Source organism: Toxorhynchites rutilus, chromosome 2, assembly GCF_029784135.1.
Source record: "Toxorhynchites rutilus septentrionalis strain SRP chromosome 2, ASM2978413v1, whole genome shotgun sequence".
In the NCBI taxonomy this organism is placed as follows: domain Eukaryota; kingdom Metazoa; phylum Arthropoda; class Insecta; order Diptera; family Culicidae; genus Toxorhynchites; species Toxorhynchites rutilus.
In genome coordinates this window covers 332455740-332474591 of record NC_073745.1, presented here as the reverse complement: position 1 = coordinate 332474591, position 18852 = coordinate 332455740, and the positions used below count along the sequence as shown (strand labels likewise).

The window sequence follows — 18852 nt, the reverse complement described above, 5'->3', positions numbered from 1 at the left end:
ATTATGATCAAGATTAGCGCAAATACAATCCTAGTTGAAAGCAGTTTTGCCACTGACACGCGAGCCCAAATAAATTAATAACTTAATATAACTTATTGAATAACTTGGTATTCCCCAAAGAAAATTTTGATGCACATCCTTAACACCTGCTTGACCATAGCGTCAGTTCAATGCATTGATGACAGAAAACAAACAATGTTAACTGCTTGGAAAAAGGCTGAATATTTGTCTCAGGAGAGATTCATTACTAATACCCTAGCGTAAATATTTCCCTCCCGCTATCTCCCCTCTTCGTTTATATTTATCATTACGACTGCATCATTTGCAACACCAAACAATCGTCAATCTTAACATAAAAAATAGGCGATTGTTGCATCGTTACAGGGCTAATGCACACGGGAGCAGATACAAATGGGATTTCAGCGTAGCGAAGATGCACTATTTTTACGTACGGGTTATGAAGCACGCACGTACGCACACAAATATCCATATATCGATGGCTAAAAACAACTAAATATACACACACTAATCTCTGTTTTGCGCTCTTCTCAACAGAAGCCCCTTCTGCTAATATTGCCAGTCTAGATTAGTTTAGCTATCATCCTTTGTGGAGAGAGAAACCAAATCACTGACAAAATTCCAGAACATTTATTTTCTTGGTGAGCAGACGATACCCTAGCCTGATGATTCCTCACACAATTGTGTAGCTCAGAACCTTAATGCAATGGCATCAGTTTGATGCAATGATTGCAATGCCGGAGACATCAGCGAGTGAGTAATTTGGTCGCGTCCACAGCTCAGTCCGAAATGAAGATATGTGATGACACAAAACAAGGAAGAACAACCGATATTTATTGCATTGAATACAGAAGGATACTGAAAGTTTGCCTTCCTTCCTTGCCCGAGACTTTAAACTTTCATCAGTTCATTCGTTTCTAACCTTCAAAAAGGCCCTTGGAAAACTTCGCTTTGTCCATTATATTACTCCTCCACTCCCATTGCCTTGAGAAAGGCATTCGATCCCTCGCAGTCCAGCTCGCCTAGCAACGATATTGTTCCGTCGATTTCCTCACGAAGAATGAAAGTTTGCCTCAGCGAGATCCACTGTTTATAGGCAAATATTTCACTTCGTTCTTCTTTTTTTCCTTTGTTCATGGAAACTTTACATCTTACGATTTCTCCTACGTTGCTCGTCGATAAGTTGCTCGTTATTGACAGCTCTGTTCGGGAATGCACACAAATCGGCAGAACAAATGTATGGGAAAATGAGAATGCTCCCAGTTTTCATTAATTTAAACTGTTTAGGCATTGATGGGTTGTACTGTATAGTATATCAAACGAATCCTAGAGAATTTCCGATTCCATTGGTGTGCAAAGTATTAGAATTTGTTCGCTGTAAAAATAGTTATTAACGTTAACTTCATTTCACAAAAACGTTACCTGATTTTCTGATTTGGTACCCTTCCTGAAAGACGTAGTTCTACGTCAAAAAAAGTTCAACAGCACACGTGTACACCTTGTTAGTGATTGCCTAATAACAATGAGATTTATATTCTGCGAAGGTATTGCAGATCACTCACTGCCCTCACACCACTGTGCGATTCATAAGCGATATCACTACCATATACTACATAGCGATAATACTTGCTACGGCACCAATTGTGTTTACTTTTTCATGCTATTAAACTGCAGTTTTGCGCATAGTTCTCACATGTTACTTTTTGGCAAATTTCACTTTCCTTCATAAAACGATGTTTTCATGCATAATCTTTCGGAAAAACACAAAAAACTTATAGTTTGTTCCCAGTATTCCAAAAAACAACATCAACTTCAATTGTCCCATGTTAATATTCTAGGCATAACTGTCCCACCAACTTGTCACATTTCATCAAACAATAGTCTTATGCTTATAAATAAACCCAGTGTATTGCTAAATCGAAGTGTTTAAAGTTTCTGGTTGATAACAATGTTGTGTTTGTTGCCAAGAATTTGATTTTGTTCGAATTGATTTTCGGAATATGTTTTTTTCGATAAATTTTCGATAACTTTTTGCAGAAATGGAGGCCGTATATCAGTGATAACGCAAATGCTGACTTCCGAGGGATCAATTATATGCGACTAATCAACGTAGATCATTGAATTGAAATTGAATTTCATTAACAGTTCCACAAAAACGATGTCAACGGTGTTGAGCAGTATGGTCTTGGAGACAAATTCACAGGTTCATTATATAAATTTTTCTTCTGCCAAACTTTTCCGTTTCCGATAAATGGATTGTAACATACACGAAATGTGTCTTGTTACACCATCTTGTTGAAACCATAACTACATCCATTGAGGGCACTCAATTTTCGCACAAAAAAGTTGGTGATTAGCGATCACCTTCAACTGTTATTCTCTGGCCGGCATCATTCTTGAAAAAAAAAGAGAAATCATTCCGTCATCCCATAAAGCGCACCAAGTGTCGTCACGCACTGTACGACGTCTCAACGACGCGTAGTATTTATCCATGTTTGCACGATTTAATTAAAATGTCAAATTAAACTAAACATAAAACAAGTGATAGCGCCTATCAAAAAGTGGTGGCAACATAAAGTTCAAAACCTCTATGGAACACATTGGAAATTGCGGAAATGTATGCTAGCTGAATATATCAGCCTCCACCAGACGATTCACGTTTTAAAAGAATGAGAAACTGTTTTCTGAAGCACTATTTTATTCACTGGTCTCCCCTGTTAATCCGGATTTTGACGCATCTGAGAAGGCTGCCGTCTCAACATACTTTTTATTACATTTATGTGTGCAATCTGAGACATTCGCGATGGCACATAGTGATTATGATGATGGTTATGATGATGATGATAATGAAGATTATGTTTGTTAACTTCACCCGTGCAATGCTACTATGTAGATATGGTTGCGTTGTTAAACTACATAATTTACACATGATTATTTTTTCAGAAACATACCGTGTTTAGTTTCGTATTATTCAAATTGTATTAAAGTAAATCAAAAGGGGTTGAGCTTTGTCCATCCTAATGATTTGAAATGATTGTATAGAACTATTGTTTTTCCTGCTATGATATATGAAAATTAACGCTAAAGCATTGTCCCGCTTCCTGTACTCATATTCTGCATCAGGAGAGGATCCAAATGTCACCAATTGCCTGTATTGCTCCAGCTTGCATACAGTCTTACGTAGAATGATTCTAGAAATTCTAGCTGGCATGCTATTTATTCCGTTTGTTGATACGCTGTAGAATAAATAACCCGTCATTCATAAACAATAAATTGAACAATATTCCTCCAATCCACTCGGATGTGGGCTGCGGGTCTCCAATTTCTTGGGCATCGTGTACTCGCCGCCAGATGGCGCTTCACCTGGTCTAACCATCCAGCTCGCTGGTCGTCTTGTACCTACTGGATTTGCGGCAAACATCATCGTCGCAGGGTAGTTGTCCGGGATTCTTGTAACATGCCCTGCCCACCGTATCCGTTCAGCTTTGACCACCTTTGGAATGCTGGGTTCGCCGAAAAGCTGTGCGAGTTTATGGTTCATCCCACGTCTCCATATTCCGTTCTTCTGCACGCCGCCGAAGATCGTTCTTAGTACTCGTCTTCCGAAACTTCGACCACTCGCAGGTCCTCCTTGAGAATTGTCCACGTTTCGTGCCCGTAGAGAACAACTGGTATAATAGGCGTATTGTACAGTATACACTTTGTACTTTGGCTCAGTCTGTTCGACCGCAATTGCTTGTGAAGGTCATAATAGGCACGGCTTCCGCTTACAATACGCCTCCGATTCTCGCGGATAGCTCATGGATAGCTCAATATTAATCCCTCTGTTAATATTGAGCTATCCATGAAAGATTCTGTGCATGGTATTCCAGATCATCAACGTTCATTCGGTATACCTGCGATAGTACTGTCAAGTTAGAAACATATTATAATATTAATTATATATTGCTATGGAGTGTATCGTGAAAGAGGTTTTGCCAAATCATGGTTCAAAGGGAGTAATGCAGAGTGCAACCTTATTTCTAGCCATGACTCCTCGGATGCACATCCTTTTCGAATTAACGTAAGTTATAGCAACCTATATGCTTGTGGGAGAGTTTATAAAGATATTGATCAGAGGTTTTATTCTAAATTTCAAATGATTATAATTGATAGATTTTTATTTTGCTATAGACGGATTTCATGGCAACTCTGGCTTTTTTTTGAACTTTTTAGTTTTTTTTTAATTTTTTTTCAAAAAATCTTAACTCAAAAACTACAAGACCTACAAATTGATGGTTAGAGAATAAAATGTAGGAAATTATTTACGTTTTCATTAAAAAATATCAGACGAATTTATAAATCAAAATTTTATTGGAAAAAAAATATTTTGAAAATTTAAATTCATTTTTCACGAAAATACTTTTTTTTTCAATTTAAAAAAAAAGATGTGAATAGCCCTTACAATTTTTAACAAGTCACCCATACATCGGAAAGTGGCACTTTTACAGAGAAAGTGTTTTTCTAACAGCAACTTTTTCATGTTTTCTTTGAAAAATTACTAACGGGTATTTCAATAGGGACGCTACAAATGTAGACTGATAGGGCAGCAAACGACGCCATATTTATTCCCGCTCTCTTCGACATTTCTCTTCAGTAAGGTTTTCATAATGGAAAGATATACGATTCAACAACGAGTCGAGGTTATTAGGATTTATTCCCGAAATTCGGCGTTAATGGCCTCAACTTTAAGAGCGCTACGTCTAATTTATGGTCGTCGAAATAGTCCTGCCAGATCAACAATGGAGCGTATAAAACATTTATTCCATGTAACGGAGAAACATGTTATTTGCAAGTGGTTGAAAAATCTTGAACGAGAATTATGTCTGAAAATAATCGTATATTATAACGACGAGTTTTGGTAGAAGTACTAGGAAATTTATAGTAAAAGGTAGTTTTAAAAGGTAGATTAGAAGATCAATCAATGAACAGTTCTGCGATTAGACCCATGAACGTGCACTAAGTGAGAAAACGTGAATTTTATGTCGAAAAATAAATTTTGGGAGGGACGAAGTTTACCGAGTGGTGCTCCCGTGGCCAAGTGGTTAGCGTCAAACCTAACATGCCGGGGGTTCGGGTTCGATTCCCGTTCTGGTCGGGGAAATTTTTCTTCAAAAAAATTTCCTCTGACTTGCACTGTGGTCACGCGTATCCTAGAGCTTGCCACTCAGAATGCATTCAAGGCGTGTTATTTGGCATAGAAATCTCAACTAAGTACTAATGAAAATGACGCAAGTAATACTACGTTGAGACGGCGGAGTTCCTCTAGGAACGTTAGTGCCATATAAGAAGAAGAAGAAGAAGAAGAAGTTTACCGAGTCAGCTAGTGAAGTTATAAAGCTGCTAGAAATTCCGAGTAGGACCTGTCGGGGATTCTTGGAAATAGCAACTGTTGATCCTAGAGATAAAACTACGAATATTCCAGGGAACAGGTTGACGATACACTCTTTGAACGAGAATGTTCAATAAGTCTCCAAGACAAAACAAAGGGTAGGGAGCGCGTTAGTCTATGCCAGGCATTCTCAAAGTGGTTTCCCGGTGGTCAACATAAACGAAACCTGATTTCGGTTTTAAAATAGAATTCTATTATTTAACACAAGTTGTTTTTTATGCTATCAAGATACTGTATAAATTGTGTTACGTGAACCAACTTTTTACTAGAAAGACTAATATTTCTGAGAAAGTATTACTGTTGTACTTCACAAAAACTTAACATGTCGATGAGCGTGCACAGGTTCGTACGAGATGAAAAATTTGGCAAGTAAAAAAATTATAAGAGGTTGTGTCCAAGACACGACCACTTTGTTGACGTAGAACTACGCTGTTTTTCGTTTTGTTCAAGTCGCTTGTTAATAACTTCGGATATTATTTTACACACACACACACACACACACACTTATCTCCGCTTTGCGCGCTTCTCAACAGAAGCCCATTCTATCAATATTTCTGGTCTCGATTACCATAGATGTCATCCTTGGTGGAGATAGTTTTGCTACTGTCATGCGCAAAATTCCTGAATAATTATTTTCTTTGTTTAGTTTATGACAATCTAGTTTGATGATTCTCCACACAATTGTGTAGTTCAGAACTTTGATGGAATGGCGTCAGATTGATGTAATGATTGCAATGCCAGAGAAATCAGCAAGTAAGTAATTTGGTCGCGTCCACAGATCAATCTGAAACGAAGACATGTGATGACGCATAACATAGGAAGATCAAGCGATGTTCATTGCTTCGTATCTATAACGATACTGAAAGTTTGCCCCAGCGAGATCCAATATTTATGCTCCAGGCAAATATTCCCCTCCGTTCTTCTTCTTCTTTTCTTTGTGACTTCAAATCATTCCCCTTCGTTGATTACCGATAAGTTGATCGTTATTGACGACATGGGTAGGGAAGCCCACAAATGAGCAGAACAAATGTGTAGGAAAATGGAAATGCTTCTAGTTTTCATCAACTTAAACCGTTTACACATCAGGGGATTGTAATATTTGGTTGGGGAAAAAGAAATGTCGTATTTCTGATCGAAATTTGACGCTTTATTTAACATACTTAAAATTATCCAATTTTAGTCAAATATGCGCCGTTTTGTTCGCAAACTTGTTGCCATTTAGAAGGTAACTTCATTATCCCCCCCCCCTATAAAACCCCCCTCCTTATTTGCCAAAAAAACTCAGATAGCCAGTTTTCGCAAGCCTCTTTTGAGGTCAACTTAGTATCACCAAGAGCGTTTTGCATGGACCGTGTTTGATATTGCATTTTTTATACGATAATGTATTCAGAAATACTTTTCCGTGCATGCTATAAGTATGGAACACCTTCAATCCAATGTACTGAAATTACACAAGCTTGAATATTATGAATTATTTTGAATTCTACTGTTTCCTCTGTCTATTGGTATCGCATTATATAAAAGCCCGAAGTGGATAAATAAAACTCTCTCTTATCATACAACTCTACATCTGTGTACATCATTTATTGGAAGAAGTCAGTGATTTCGACAAGTTCGCCTCGCTCGCTCTCGGAGGATAGAGAAAATAAGTTTATCTAAGTCTACAACAGTGGTGCCGAAACCCGGGAATCGTCTCGCCGGATAACTATCGGGTCAAAAGTGTGTCGCAGCAGTACAATTCGAATGTGTCTGAGCCCCCTTTGGCTGACTCGAAGCAATTGATCGACGAATTCTACATCAAGAACACGTGACCAGCCGTCGTCACCTCCGAAAGCGTGAAGTTGCCTCAACTTCTCTTATTCATCTCGTTCATCGAAAAACCGACTCAGTTACCAGGTACGTCACATTTATCTCGTTGATTGTCCGAGATCATGCCAACACCTGCAATGAGAAAAACTCGCACTAGTGTAGTGAATCGGTTAAAAATTTTACACAGACGTAGGTCGAACATTCTCGGCTCCGCGCAGCTTATAAAAACTTTTAATGATGAATACCATGAAGGCATGGTTCATCAAATACAGGTTAGAATAGATCTACTCGATGATCTATGGAAAAGATTTTGTGAAATACAGGATGAAATCGAAATATATGAGGAATCTGAAGATTCTGAGGACCTTTCAGAACAACGTGTGTCATTCCAGAACATTTATGTTGATCTCAAATCCTCTCTAATCACAAAATTGCCTCGTGATAATCTCGTTTCAACTTCTCGAGTACCGACAGGTCAGGTACAGCCACAAATCACACAAGCAATTCGTCTTCCGGAGATTAGAGTCCCAGAATTCGATGGGAATCCGGAAAAGTGGATTGAGTTCCGAGATCTTTTCAAGTCGCTTGTTCACGCCAATGGGCAGCTAACTTCCGTTCAAAAAATGCATTATTTGAAGGCTGCATTGAAGGGTGAAGCACATCAAATAATTTCGTCAATTCTCGTATCCACCGAAAATTATCAAATTGCGTTGAAAGCTATCGAAGAAAGGTATGATAATCCTAACCTATTGATTAAGCGTCATATTTCTGCATTGTTCTCTATTCCTACATTGAAACGCGAATCTGCTTCAGGGCTATCCGAATTGCTCGATCAATTTGATCGCCATGTTAGTGTGCTGAACCAATTGGAGGGTCCAGATCGTCACTGGAATTCGGTCCTCGTGGAGAGTCTAAGTCGTCGTTTAGACTCAGTGACATTAAGGGAATGGGAAAAACAGTGCAAAGATAATGAGCGACCAACGTATGAACAATTAGTGAACTTCGTCAGAAAACAAGCTCGTATGTTACTATCGGTGAAACTATCCCAAAATGCAAGTGTATTTAGCAATGATGAGAAGCGACCAACCAAAACGGGTTCGACATTGGTCGCCACCGAACCTTCGATTAGATGCCCTCAGTGTAAGCAGAGTCATTTTTTGTATAACTGTGTACAATATAAGAGTTTACCGCCAAAGCAGCGTTTTAATCTTGCCAAACGATATAAATTGTGTATAAATTGTCTAGGTGGTTATCACATGGCTAAAAATTGTAACTCGGCTAATTGTGGAGTGTGTGGAAATCGGCATCACACACTATTACATCTGCCGACAGCAGATAGTTTGGATCGTTCTCAAACTAACTCGAGAGTATCGCACTCATTTATCGCTAATGAACAATCGGTAGAAAGTGAAGAACAATTATATCCTAATCAGTACAATACGCAATCGTATAATACATCACCGTCGGGTTCAAAATCTACGCATATGCCAGTGGTTCATACCCTCGCGACTCTCTCGTCGACTACATCTACCACAGTGAGTTCATTATCTGCACACTCTGAAGAAAATAAGCCAGAGTCAACTTTAACACAGATGTATCCGTCGCGTAATATCGGGTGTGAAGTGTTTCTAGCAACAGCCTTGATCAAGGTGAAAGATTTGTTCGATCGTAATCACTTCGTGCGTATCGTGTTGGACAGTTGTTCGCAGTGTAATTTCGTTTCGGAGTCCCTAGTTATGAAACTTGGACTCAAGCGTAGTAAAACAAACGTGGATGTGATCGGTGTCGGCACGGGAAAAGTACATATCACGGAAACAGTTATGCTTAATATAAAGTCTCGAGTAAGCAAATTTGAAGCTGCAGTGTCATGTCTGGTTATCCCGAAAATACCGGCGATTTTGCCCAGTAAAAACATCAACATTTCGAAATGGAATATACCGTCGAATGTAGTGCTCGCTGATCCTCGTTTTAACATTAGTGCGGGAGTTGATGTTCTCGTCGGCGCGGAATTATTCTTTTCGTTGCTAGAATCTAGCCGAATTTCGTTTGCTCAAGGTTATCCTCTATTACAGAGTACCGTATTCGGATTCGTGGTGTCGGGAATGTATTCATCTGCTGCAAATCAATCGCCGATTTGCATTATTAGTACCGCCAATAGTCTAGAAACAATGCTCCAAAGGTTTTGTTGGGAAATTGAAAATTTCGACGTCGGTAGAGCGTTAACTTTAGACGAGCAACGGTGTGAAGATCATTTTAGAAGAACTGTGTCGCGGGAACCTGATGGAAGATACGTGGTTCGACTACCGCTACGCGAAGACCGGTTACCCTATCTTGGAGACGCGTATCAGCTGGCTCAGCGCCGGTTCCTATCAACTGAACGGCGTTTCAGGACGGACTCGAACCTCCGTGACAGCTATCATCAATTCATGGATGAGTACGCAAGATTGGGGCACATGCAGCGCACTACGCATACAGGTAAACCATTTACTTTTCTACCTCACCATCCTGTAATCCGCCCTGATAGTACCACTACAAAAATACGTGTAGTTTTTGATGGTTCGTGTAATGAAGGTAATCAATTATCTTTAAATGACGTTTTATATGCCGGACCAACGGTTCAACCAACTTTAGTATCGATTGTTTTAAATTTTCGAATCCCAAGGTATGTGTTCATCGCTGACATTGAAAAAATGTTCAGACAAATTTGGGTTCATCCGGAGGATCGACGTTGGCTTCAAATTTTTTGGAGAATAAATTCGACTGATCCGCTTTCAATATTTCAATTGACAACAGTTACATATGGCACAACGTGTGCTCCTTTCCAAGCTACGCGAGTTTTGATGCAATTGGCAGATGATGAAGAGTCGCGGTTTCCGTTAGGTGCAAAAATAATTAGGAAAAACACTTATGTTGACGATACATTGGCTGGTGGTGACAATTTGAACGACGTTGTCAATGCTGCAGCGCAGTTAAGGCTGCTATTAGCCGCCGGCGGTTTCAGTCTTCGGAAATGGTGTGCTAATGACGCGAAGGTTTTACGGGAAATACCCCCTGACCTAATTGAGATGCCGAGTGAGATTGAAATAGATAGGTCGTCGTCAGTGAAAACTCTAGGGTTGCTCTGGAATCCTCACATCGATCAATTTGCTTTCAAAATTCCAGATTTATCCAGCACAGATACGATCTCTAAACGCGTTGTTGTATCGGAAATGGCCCAATTATTCGACCCCATGGGCCTAGTCGGATCGGTAGTTGCAGCAGCTAAAATCTTCGTACAGCGTTTATGGATAGGTCAGCATACGTGGGATGAACCACTCCCGGATGAGTTGAAAGACTGGTGGCAAGATTATCGCGAACAACTGCCGCTACTGCACCAGTTGAGAGTGCCTCGACGTGTAATCACTAGTACGTCATATACGATCCATTGTTTTTGTGACGCATCCGAACGAGGCTATGGATGCTGCGTATATATAGTTTCTACTAACACGAGTGGTGGAAGAATAAGCAACCTACTAATCACTAAATCGAGAGTTGCTCCTCTAAGAACACAATCAATCCCTCGCTTGGAATTGTGTGCTGCTTTGCTAGGCAGTCAACTGATTAATCAAATTCTAACTTCCACAGAATTTTCTGGATCTGTGGTATTTTGAACAGATTCGTCAGTGGTATTGCACTGGATTAATTCACCGTCATTTGCTTGGAAAACGTTCGTATCGAATAGAATTTCAGAAATTCAAAAACTTTCTGACGGACATACATGGAGGCATGTTCCATCAGAAATGAACCCAGCTGATCAAATATCTCGAGGAGCTCAGCCGAAACAAATTTTAAATGATAAATTGTGGTGGCATGGTCCAGAATTTTTATTGAAACCTGAACATCTTTGGCCAATTATTGAATCTGCAACAGGTGAAAATGATATACATTCAACTGAACGTAGACTTGTCGTTTCGTTGCTCACTAAAAATAGTGCTCATGAGCATTGGGACATTTTTGAAAGATTTTCGGAGCTGTCGAAATTGTTGAAAGTCGTTTCATGGTGTACGAGATTTTTCTACAATACTTCGAAGAAGCATTTAAAAATTACTGGTCCGTTAACACCAAACGAGTTAAACACTACACTGAAACTATTAATTCGAGTTGCACAAGAATGTTCTTTCCCGAATGAATTTAAATCAATTAATAAAATGAAAGGTGAAGACTGCACTCAGCCTGAAATGAATTTCAAATCGCTATTGAAAGGTTTAAATTTGTATTTGGATGATTTTGGTTTACTTCGAATCAAAGGGCGCCTCGAAAGATTGTCCGCACCTTTGGATACCAGATGTCCGATCCTGTTACCTTCAAACCACAAAATTACATTTTTAATTGCTCGGTCAATTCATCTTCAAACGTTGCATTCTGGTCCTACATTATTATTATCAACCATTCGTCAACGTTTTTGGCCATTGCATGGAAGGAAGATTACACGAAAAATAGTTCGTGAATGCATCCAATGTTTTCGTTGTAATCCTCGGATGAGTAATCAAATCATGGCTCCACTTCCTGAAGTGAGGATTACGCCAGCGCGAATATTTTCGAACTGTGGATTAGATTATTGTGGACCTTTCCTCGTTCGTCCACTCGTAGGTCGGGGTGCGTCGGTTAAAATTTACGTTGCGAATTTTATTTGTATGGTCTCGAAAGCCATCCACCTGGAAATCGTGTATGATTTATCGTCACAGGCTTGTATAAATGCAATGAAACGCTTTATTGCCAGACGTGGACGTTTAGTAAACCTGTACTGTGACAATGCAACCGCCTTTGTTGGAGCAAATCGAGAGCTCAAAGAACTTCGCTTACAATTTCTCGACCAATTTAAACATGAGTCTTGGAACAGTTTTTGTTTACAACAAGGAATTAATTTTAATTTTATTCCAGCTCGTTCCCCTCACTTCGGAGGCTTGTGGGAAGCAGGTATAAAATCTTTTAAATTTCATTTCCGTCGAATTTTGGGAAGTAAAGCACTTCGGCTTGACGAAATGGTAACAGCTGTGACTCAAATTGAGAGTATACTAAACTCCAGACCACTAACGCAGTTGTCTGACAATGCAGAAGATTTGAATGCATTGACACCAGGTCATTTCATAATAGGAGAGCCAATGTTCTCTATTCCTGAACCAGATATATCAAATTTAGAACTTAATCGACTGAATCGATTCCAGGAGCTAAGACGTTCCGTCCAAGATTTTTGGCGCCGGTGGTCCCGCGATTACGTGAGTCAACTCCATCAACGACCGAAATGGCAAACCGAAACGCAGCTCCATCCCATCGAAGGCGTTTTGGTATTGGTCAAACAAGAGAACCTCCCACCTCTACAGTGGAACTTAGGACGCATTGTACAAACGTTTCCAGGGAGCGACGGTCACGTCAGAGTAGTCCTAGTTCGCACCGCAAATGGACTGTTCAAACGCGCCGTCACCGAGGTATGCATCCTCCCAATAGACGTCCCACAGAAGCCAGGAACAATCGAGGACCAAGTGTGGACCGAACCAAAATAGGATAGGGTTCGCATGCGGATGCACTGAAGTGGAGGACCTGGATGTCGAAGTGTTGAAACTAGGGAGTTTCAACGGGGGCCTGTGTGTTTGATATTGCATTTTTTATACGATAATGTATTCAGAAATACTTTTCCGTGCATGCTATAAGTATGGAACACCTTCAATCCAATGTACTGAAATTACACAAGCTTGAATATTATGAATTATTTTGAATTCTACTGTTTCCTCTGTCTATTGGTATCGCATTATATAAAAGCCCGAAGTGGATAAATAAAACTCTCTCTTATCATACAACTCTACATCTGTGTACATCATTTATTGGAAGAAGTCAGTGATTTCGACAAGTTCGCCTCGCTCGCTCTCGGAGGATAGAGAAAATAAGTTTATCTAAGTCTACAACAGACCGGAAGAGAAGATAATCACTTGGAGCCAGGTCCGGACTATACGGTGGGTGCAATAGGACATTCCATCCGTAGCTTCTGGCGGGTCATCAAAGATGTGTGAGGCCGAACGTTGTCCTGGTGGAAAACAACGTGATCCACTTTTCATCACCAGTCACCATCTTCTTCAAAAATGGGTCGAGTTCGTTTCGTTTCAGCAGTGCATCGCAGGCGTTGATTCGGTCTGAAAGATTTTTTTGTGTCAACTCGTGTGGCACCCATACATCCAGCTTTTTTTGGTATCGAATCTTCTATACCCAGTTCCTGGCCAATCGAGCGAGTGCTCACATGCCGATCTACTTGGATTATTTCAACGATTTTATCGGTTTCCACGACGATTGGCCTACCAGTACGGGGTGTATCTTCGACAGCCACTACACCAGAACGAAATCGATCAAACCAACGCTGTGCTGTGCGAATCGTTACAATATCGGGTCCATAAACTACACGAATTTTTTTGGCCGCCTTCGTTGCAGTTTCACCTCGCAGGTAGTAAAAACGTTAAATATGGTGAATTTCTTGCTTGGTGGACTCCATTTTTGACGCGCTATAACTTGAAACTGAAAAGGACAATCACAACACTATCAAAACGACACTTCTAGCACAGATTGTCGTCTTTAAATAGCCGTATAGTATGACCCGATGCGATAAGTACAACACAAGATATGTTTAAGTGTTGCCATATATTGACAATATACGACATTTGTTTTTCCCCAACCCAATATTTGCCTCATCCCTCAGCTCTCACTCGTTTTGTTTTTTTTTCTTTTTAGGCCATCAGAAATAGCTAACCATAAAAAAACTAAACCAAGAAATAATCTCAAATAAAAAACTAATAATCTCAAATAGAAAATTACAAACTCACCTTCCTGCTATAATGTGAAATGTAGAACTAATGTTTACTTTTGGACATGAATGTCAGGTGCCCAGATTAATCTGCCCAATTTTTTTTTATTTATCCAAGGCCTAAAATTCATTGATTAATTTTGGGGTTGATGAAATAACTCAGCTGAGCAATTTAGGTACAAAATACATGGTACACAGATTTTCACAGATTTTTTAAAGAAAATTATTTTTTTGCAATGTCGGAGATGAATTTGATTGAACACGGTGAGGTATTGATGGATCCAGATTTAGATTTCAGGCAGATTTATTTATTCACAACACGTTTTAACTTCAAATGCCTGAAGGCTTTTTTGTTTATTATTCATGTTAAGCCTGTTCATTAATCAAGGCAAAAGAAAATCAAAATGACGATTATGAAACATGCTACGACCGTAGAGTTGTCATGAGCGGTACAACCTTTGGCTCTTTTAGAGAAAATCATTCACAAAACTCAAAACGTGGAAGTTCGTTGAATTCGTTGAAAAAATCAAACTGTCTTCAAACAACTTATTTCGTGTCAAATTTTGCTAAGCATCTAATGCAATTGTTATACTTTCTAAAGTGACAGTAATTGAAATAACGCTCCAATAATTTAGTGAAAAGCTAAACCCACAACGAAACGCATACGCAAAGACATTTTTCCCGATTTTACTCACCTCTCGATCCATCGATCATGATGAAATGATCTTCCTGCCATCATGTAGAGCGGCGCAATCCGAAACCGCGCTCACCTTCTAATCGACCGTTAATTCGACCAAAAAAGGTAATTTCTTTTGGTGGTGGTCTTGATTGAATTAGCACCGGCTCATCCACCACTGCAGGTGGCAACAGTTAGGATTAATTTGATATTTTCCCCTTTTTTGCCAATTCCATCATCGAGCTACAGCTTGTAACGGAATGCGAACAGCTACTGGACACACCGATGGGCCACCTTGTACAAATGCACCGCTGGCAAAACAGCTTGCAGCGGTCATTAGCTACAGGGGTTTATAATGCATATCTTCAAATGCGAGTAAAGTATACTTCGCACATGTTAAACCACAGAGTCGGCTGCTCAACACTAAGCTGGTCATTTAACATGCTTTGGTAGGTTTTTAACGAAACTAATTCTACGCAATCTTTCATTCAGTTTAGAAACAGGTGCAATTAATTTCTACTCCAGCAATCAAAACTTTGCATAACAATATAAATGTGGTGAGCTTCAAAGTTTCGTTTTCAATCATCCCTCGGAAATATGGATAAATCTCTTGCCCAATACGAAAATTGCTTCGGTTTCGCTCTGAATTTTGATTTCGATCGATTTTCCCCAGTTAACGCATTTTGTAGAACTGGGCTTCGTACAGTCTGACTGCTGTGGGGTTTTTCTTCGCTTCAGTAGGCCTCAGTAGACTGACCACACTCTGGGGGGTCTTTGTACCACCCACACCAGCCTCGTGGCCAAATGACAGACTATCGGCAACATCGAATCCGAGTTACACCTGAAGCCCGGTCAATAATCGGCGCGCATTGGTTGTAAGGTTGTATACATAAATGATTCTCAGGTTGGAAAATGCCGGCAAAGCTATACGCCAGAATCAGCTGAGCGTAAATTCGGGTCGAAGAAATGTTTGCGAAGCACTGCGCTGCGCTTGGGTAGTAAAACATGCTCATGCCGCGAAACGATTATTCAATACTAGCTTTCCGCCACACCGTCTGTCTGTCTTCAATCGTGTCTGTGAGAATTATGCGCTCGATAACATATGCTTCCAGGTGTGAATTAGTGGCCCAGATCAGAACACCGATTTTGGAAGCATTTGTTCGTACTAATCTTTTTGGAATCAGTTTTGATGTCTGAATAGAACTTTCGTTATGTAACCAATAGAGCCCAACCCAATTGCAAGTATTTTTCTGACGAAGGGTTTTTTGTTGTACATAGTTTATCCTACCCAAAACCAATTAATATATCGCTGTCATGCGGAAACCTACACACAATAAACTGAGCATGTTTCAGCTCCAAGTCAATTGCGCGTGTACCTTTCGAGTTGTGATCGAAATAAAACAGCGCTCTAATGTTCTCCGGTCTGTTGATAAACGACGCAAGTTTTTTTTTTCGTTGCTACTACTGTATTGCTCCAACTAATTATTTATTACGTGGTGTGCCTAATTGTGAGATCGTTGTTTGGAAGGCACCCATCTACTGATGAAAAGGTTTGGGCTAAATCAGGCGAAATGACGTAATAGCTGAGTCTTGATTTGATCGTTCAAGTTGCATGGCATCAATTTGAACCAGGGCACTACAAGTCTTCGAGGAAGTTCCATCACCCGAAACAGCAGGAACCTTTACTGCGGATATCTACATACCGGTGTCGCGTGTAGAGGACCTATAAAAGCATATTCGAATGCTACCGCTACCGGAACACTGCCGGATGCGCGACTGACACGCATGAATATGAGCCATTCGTTGAACGCGTAAAATGTAAATGAATCGGAACATCAGCTACTGTTGGTTTGGTGTGTTTTGCCCGTGACTGTCGGGGTTTTGGCAAAAAAATTGTATCAAACTTCCGTAAATTCATGATATGAAATCAAAAAGGGTCGTTTGTTCCCCAAATGTAAGGGTAGACAAGTCAGTACTACAGTTCGCTATTGATTTATTAAATCCTATCTGGCTCTAAAAGTGAACTGTAACTGAAAGAGTGACAATGAGATTTATTGTAAAGAGACAATAATTATGCAGATTATGCTCTAAAATAGCAGTTCCACGCCAAATTAAAGAATGAGTTGATAATTTCTTTCGAACTTGCGTAACTTTTTTCATACTTGATCGAAATAAATCAAATATTGCTCAGTTTCTATTGAAAGTATTTATTTACATTCGCTCAGTTTTGTAGTTGTAAGGGTGCTCATACACTGTTTGACCGAAGCCAAATATTTGACTCTTTTTGACAGATAAAATTTGGTCAACGTGTACTGATCAAATATATTCTACACAAAACACGACAAGCAAATATTCAATTATTGGATGCCTAAAATATTTTTTCAGTCTGTTCTTCGAACCTGTCGGTACATGGTTAGGTTACCTTGAATATTTCAGTTGATTTTTTCCATGTTCGGTGTTTGATATTGTTTACTACTGTTGAAAATTGAAGAGTGGCAAACAAAATAGTGTTTGTACAAATATCAAATCAAACCTTATCTGTCAAAAAATATCAAATATTTGACCTCCGGGCAAACAGTGTACGGCCACCTTATGTGATGGAAGAAAATCAACAAACCGTTCGCGAATCGTTTTGTTCGCCCACATGGAAGATCTTGGGTTGTCGCATCGCACTATGGGAAAGTCATGAGTATATCTGGCGTTGCAAAAGTTTTTACCCATATGTGTGTTAGCGGTTACATATAGGCGAAGGCATAGATAGGTGCATGCGGAGCTTTCACCCAGATGATTGATTGCTCATTTCAAGCGAAATCTGAATTCGACACGATACTTCATCGCAAAGTTTCATCGAGAGAGCCAAAAAACGATCCGGATTGAAAACTGACGATAGCTTCCCAAATAGGGACGAACGCCAGTGTTGCCGAAACGCGCACCCGCAAACTCTAAACGAAGCCGATGACGAAATTTTGATGCAGCGTTATTGATGATGAGACCTAGGTCAAAGTGAATTTTAACCCTCCTGTACTCGTGTGCAAAATCATAACACGTATACTCGCGCACGGTGTCACAGACCGAAAATTGAACTTCTCTGTAATGTTGCCATTGTGTTTTTTCAGGCTTTATTGGCATTTATTTGAAGAAGAGGGTATTATTAAATGAAAAAACTCCAAAAAATACGTTTTCTTCGTCTTTATTATGTTTTAATAGTCATCTAGTTCAGCCTCCTCAAAACAGAGTAATTTTTGATACTCCAACACAAATAACGAAACTCGAATTTTTCTCTGTTATTAATTAAAAATAAGCAACTGAATATAATTCATGGAAGTATAAAGAGCTATAGAATAACATAAAAACATATTAACCGATTGTAGTTTCATTGGAGTTAGAATCAGAACATAGCATAACGGCATGCTCGAAACAAACATATTTTTTACATTTCATGCAGTTGTTGCGTGTTTTTCGGGTCTGTTATCGAAGAGAAGAATGTATAACGGCCTTCTTTTTTTTTTTTTTTTTTTATAATGATGATGGTCTAGATAATCACCAGATGATAAAGGTTCTGGAATATAAAGTTTGCATATTTCTAATATTCTTTGTCTCTGTATTCTTGGTAAACTAAGAATTAATGCCTTTTTTAGATGGGGCATAAAAAGATGATATAAAAGGATTTCCAGGAACTTCCTTTTCTTTTCCTTGTCTTCTTGTCGATATTGTTCATTATAAAAAAATATCTCCGAAACTGTAACTGTTCAAAATTACTATACGCCACCGATTAGTTTATAGTTTACTGTTTACAATTCTTCCACAAATGAAATTGTTTCACAAGTGTGTATATGTATGACCATTATATTTAGCGAATAACCATACGAAAGTCAAACATTTATATTTTGCTTTTGAACGTATGAATCTAACGACGAACAGTTATTATATCGATCCGTTCAATCCAATTAAAAAAGGGATTGATATCAAATAAGAATAGTCCGGTAATGATCTTATGCATTATATTCAATAAAAATTCCACGCCACTAACATTTTATTCAACAATATTCTAGAATATGAAAAAATGCACTTGTCCAAAAAAGTTACTCCTAT

At 39.3% G+C, this 18852-nt stretch overlaps 2 protein-coding genes across 2 annotated transcripts; both read left to right on the top strand.

Annotated features, from left to right (window-relative positions):
- Positions 1-6820: 6820 nt before the first annotated feature.
- On the top strand, positions 6821-10908 carry LOC129767108 (uncharacterized). Its single transcript, XM_055767729.1, has 4 exons — positions 6821-8398; positions 8504-9733; positions 10052-10663; positions 10883-10908. The coding sequence occupies exons 1-4, from the start codon at positions 7381-7383 to the stop codon at positions 10906-10908; spliced, it is 2886 nt and encodes a 961-aa protein (XP_055623704.1). The 5' UTR covers positions 6821-7380.
- A 1031-nt stretch (positions 10909-11939) lies between these two features.
- Positions 11940-13158, top strand: LOC129770040 (uncharacterized). Its single transcript, XM_055772627.1, has 2 exons — positions 11940-12214; positions 12463-13158. Exons 1-2 carry the CDS (start codon positions 12050-12052, stop codon positions 12796-12798), a joined length of 501 nt encoding a protein of 166 aa, XP_055628602.1. The 5' UTR covers positions 11940-12049; the 3' UTR covers positions 12799-13158.
- Positions 13159-18852: the final 5694 nt, after the last annotated feature.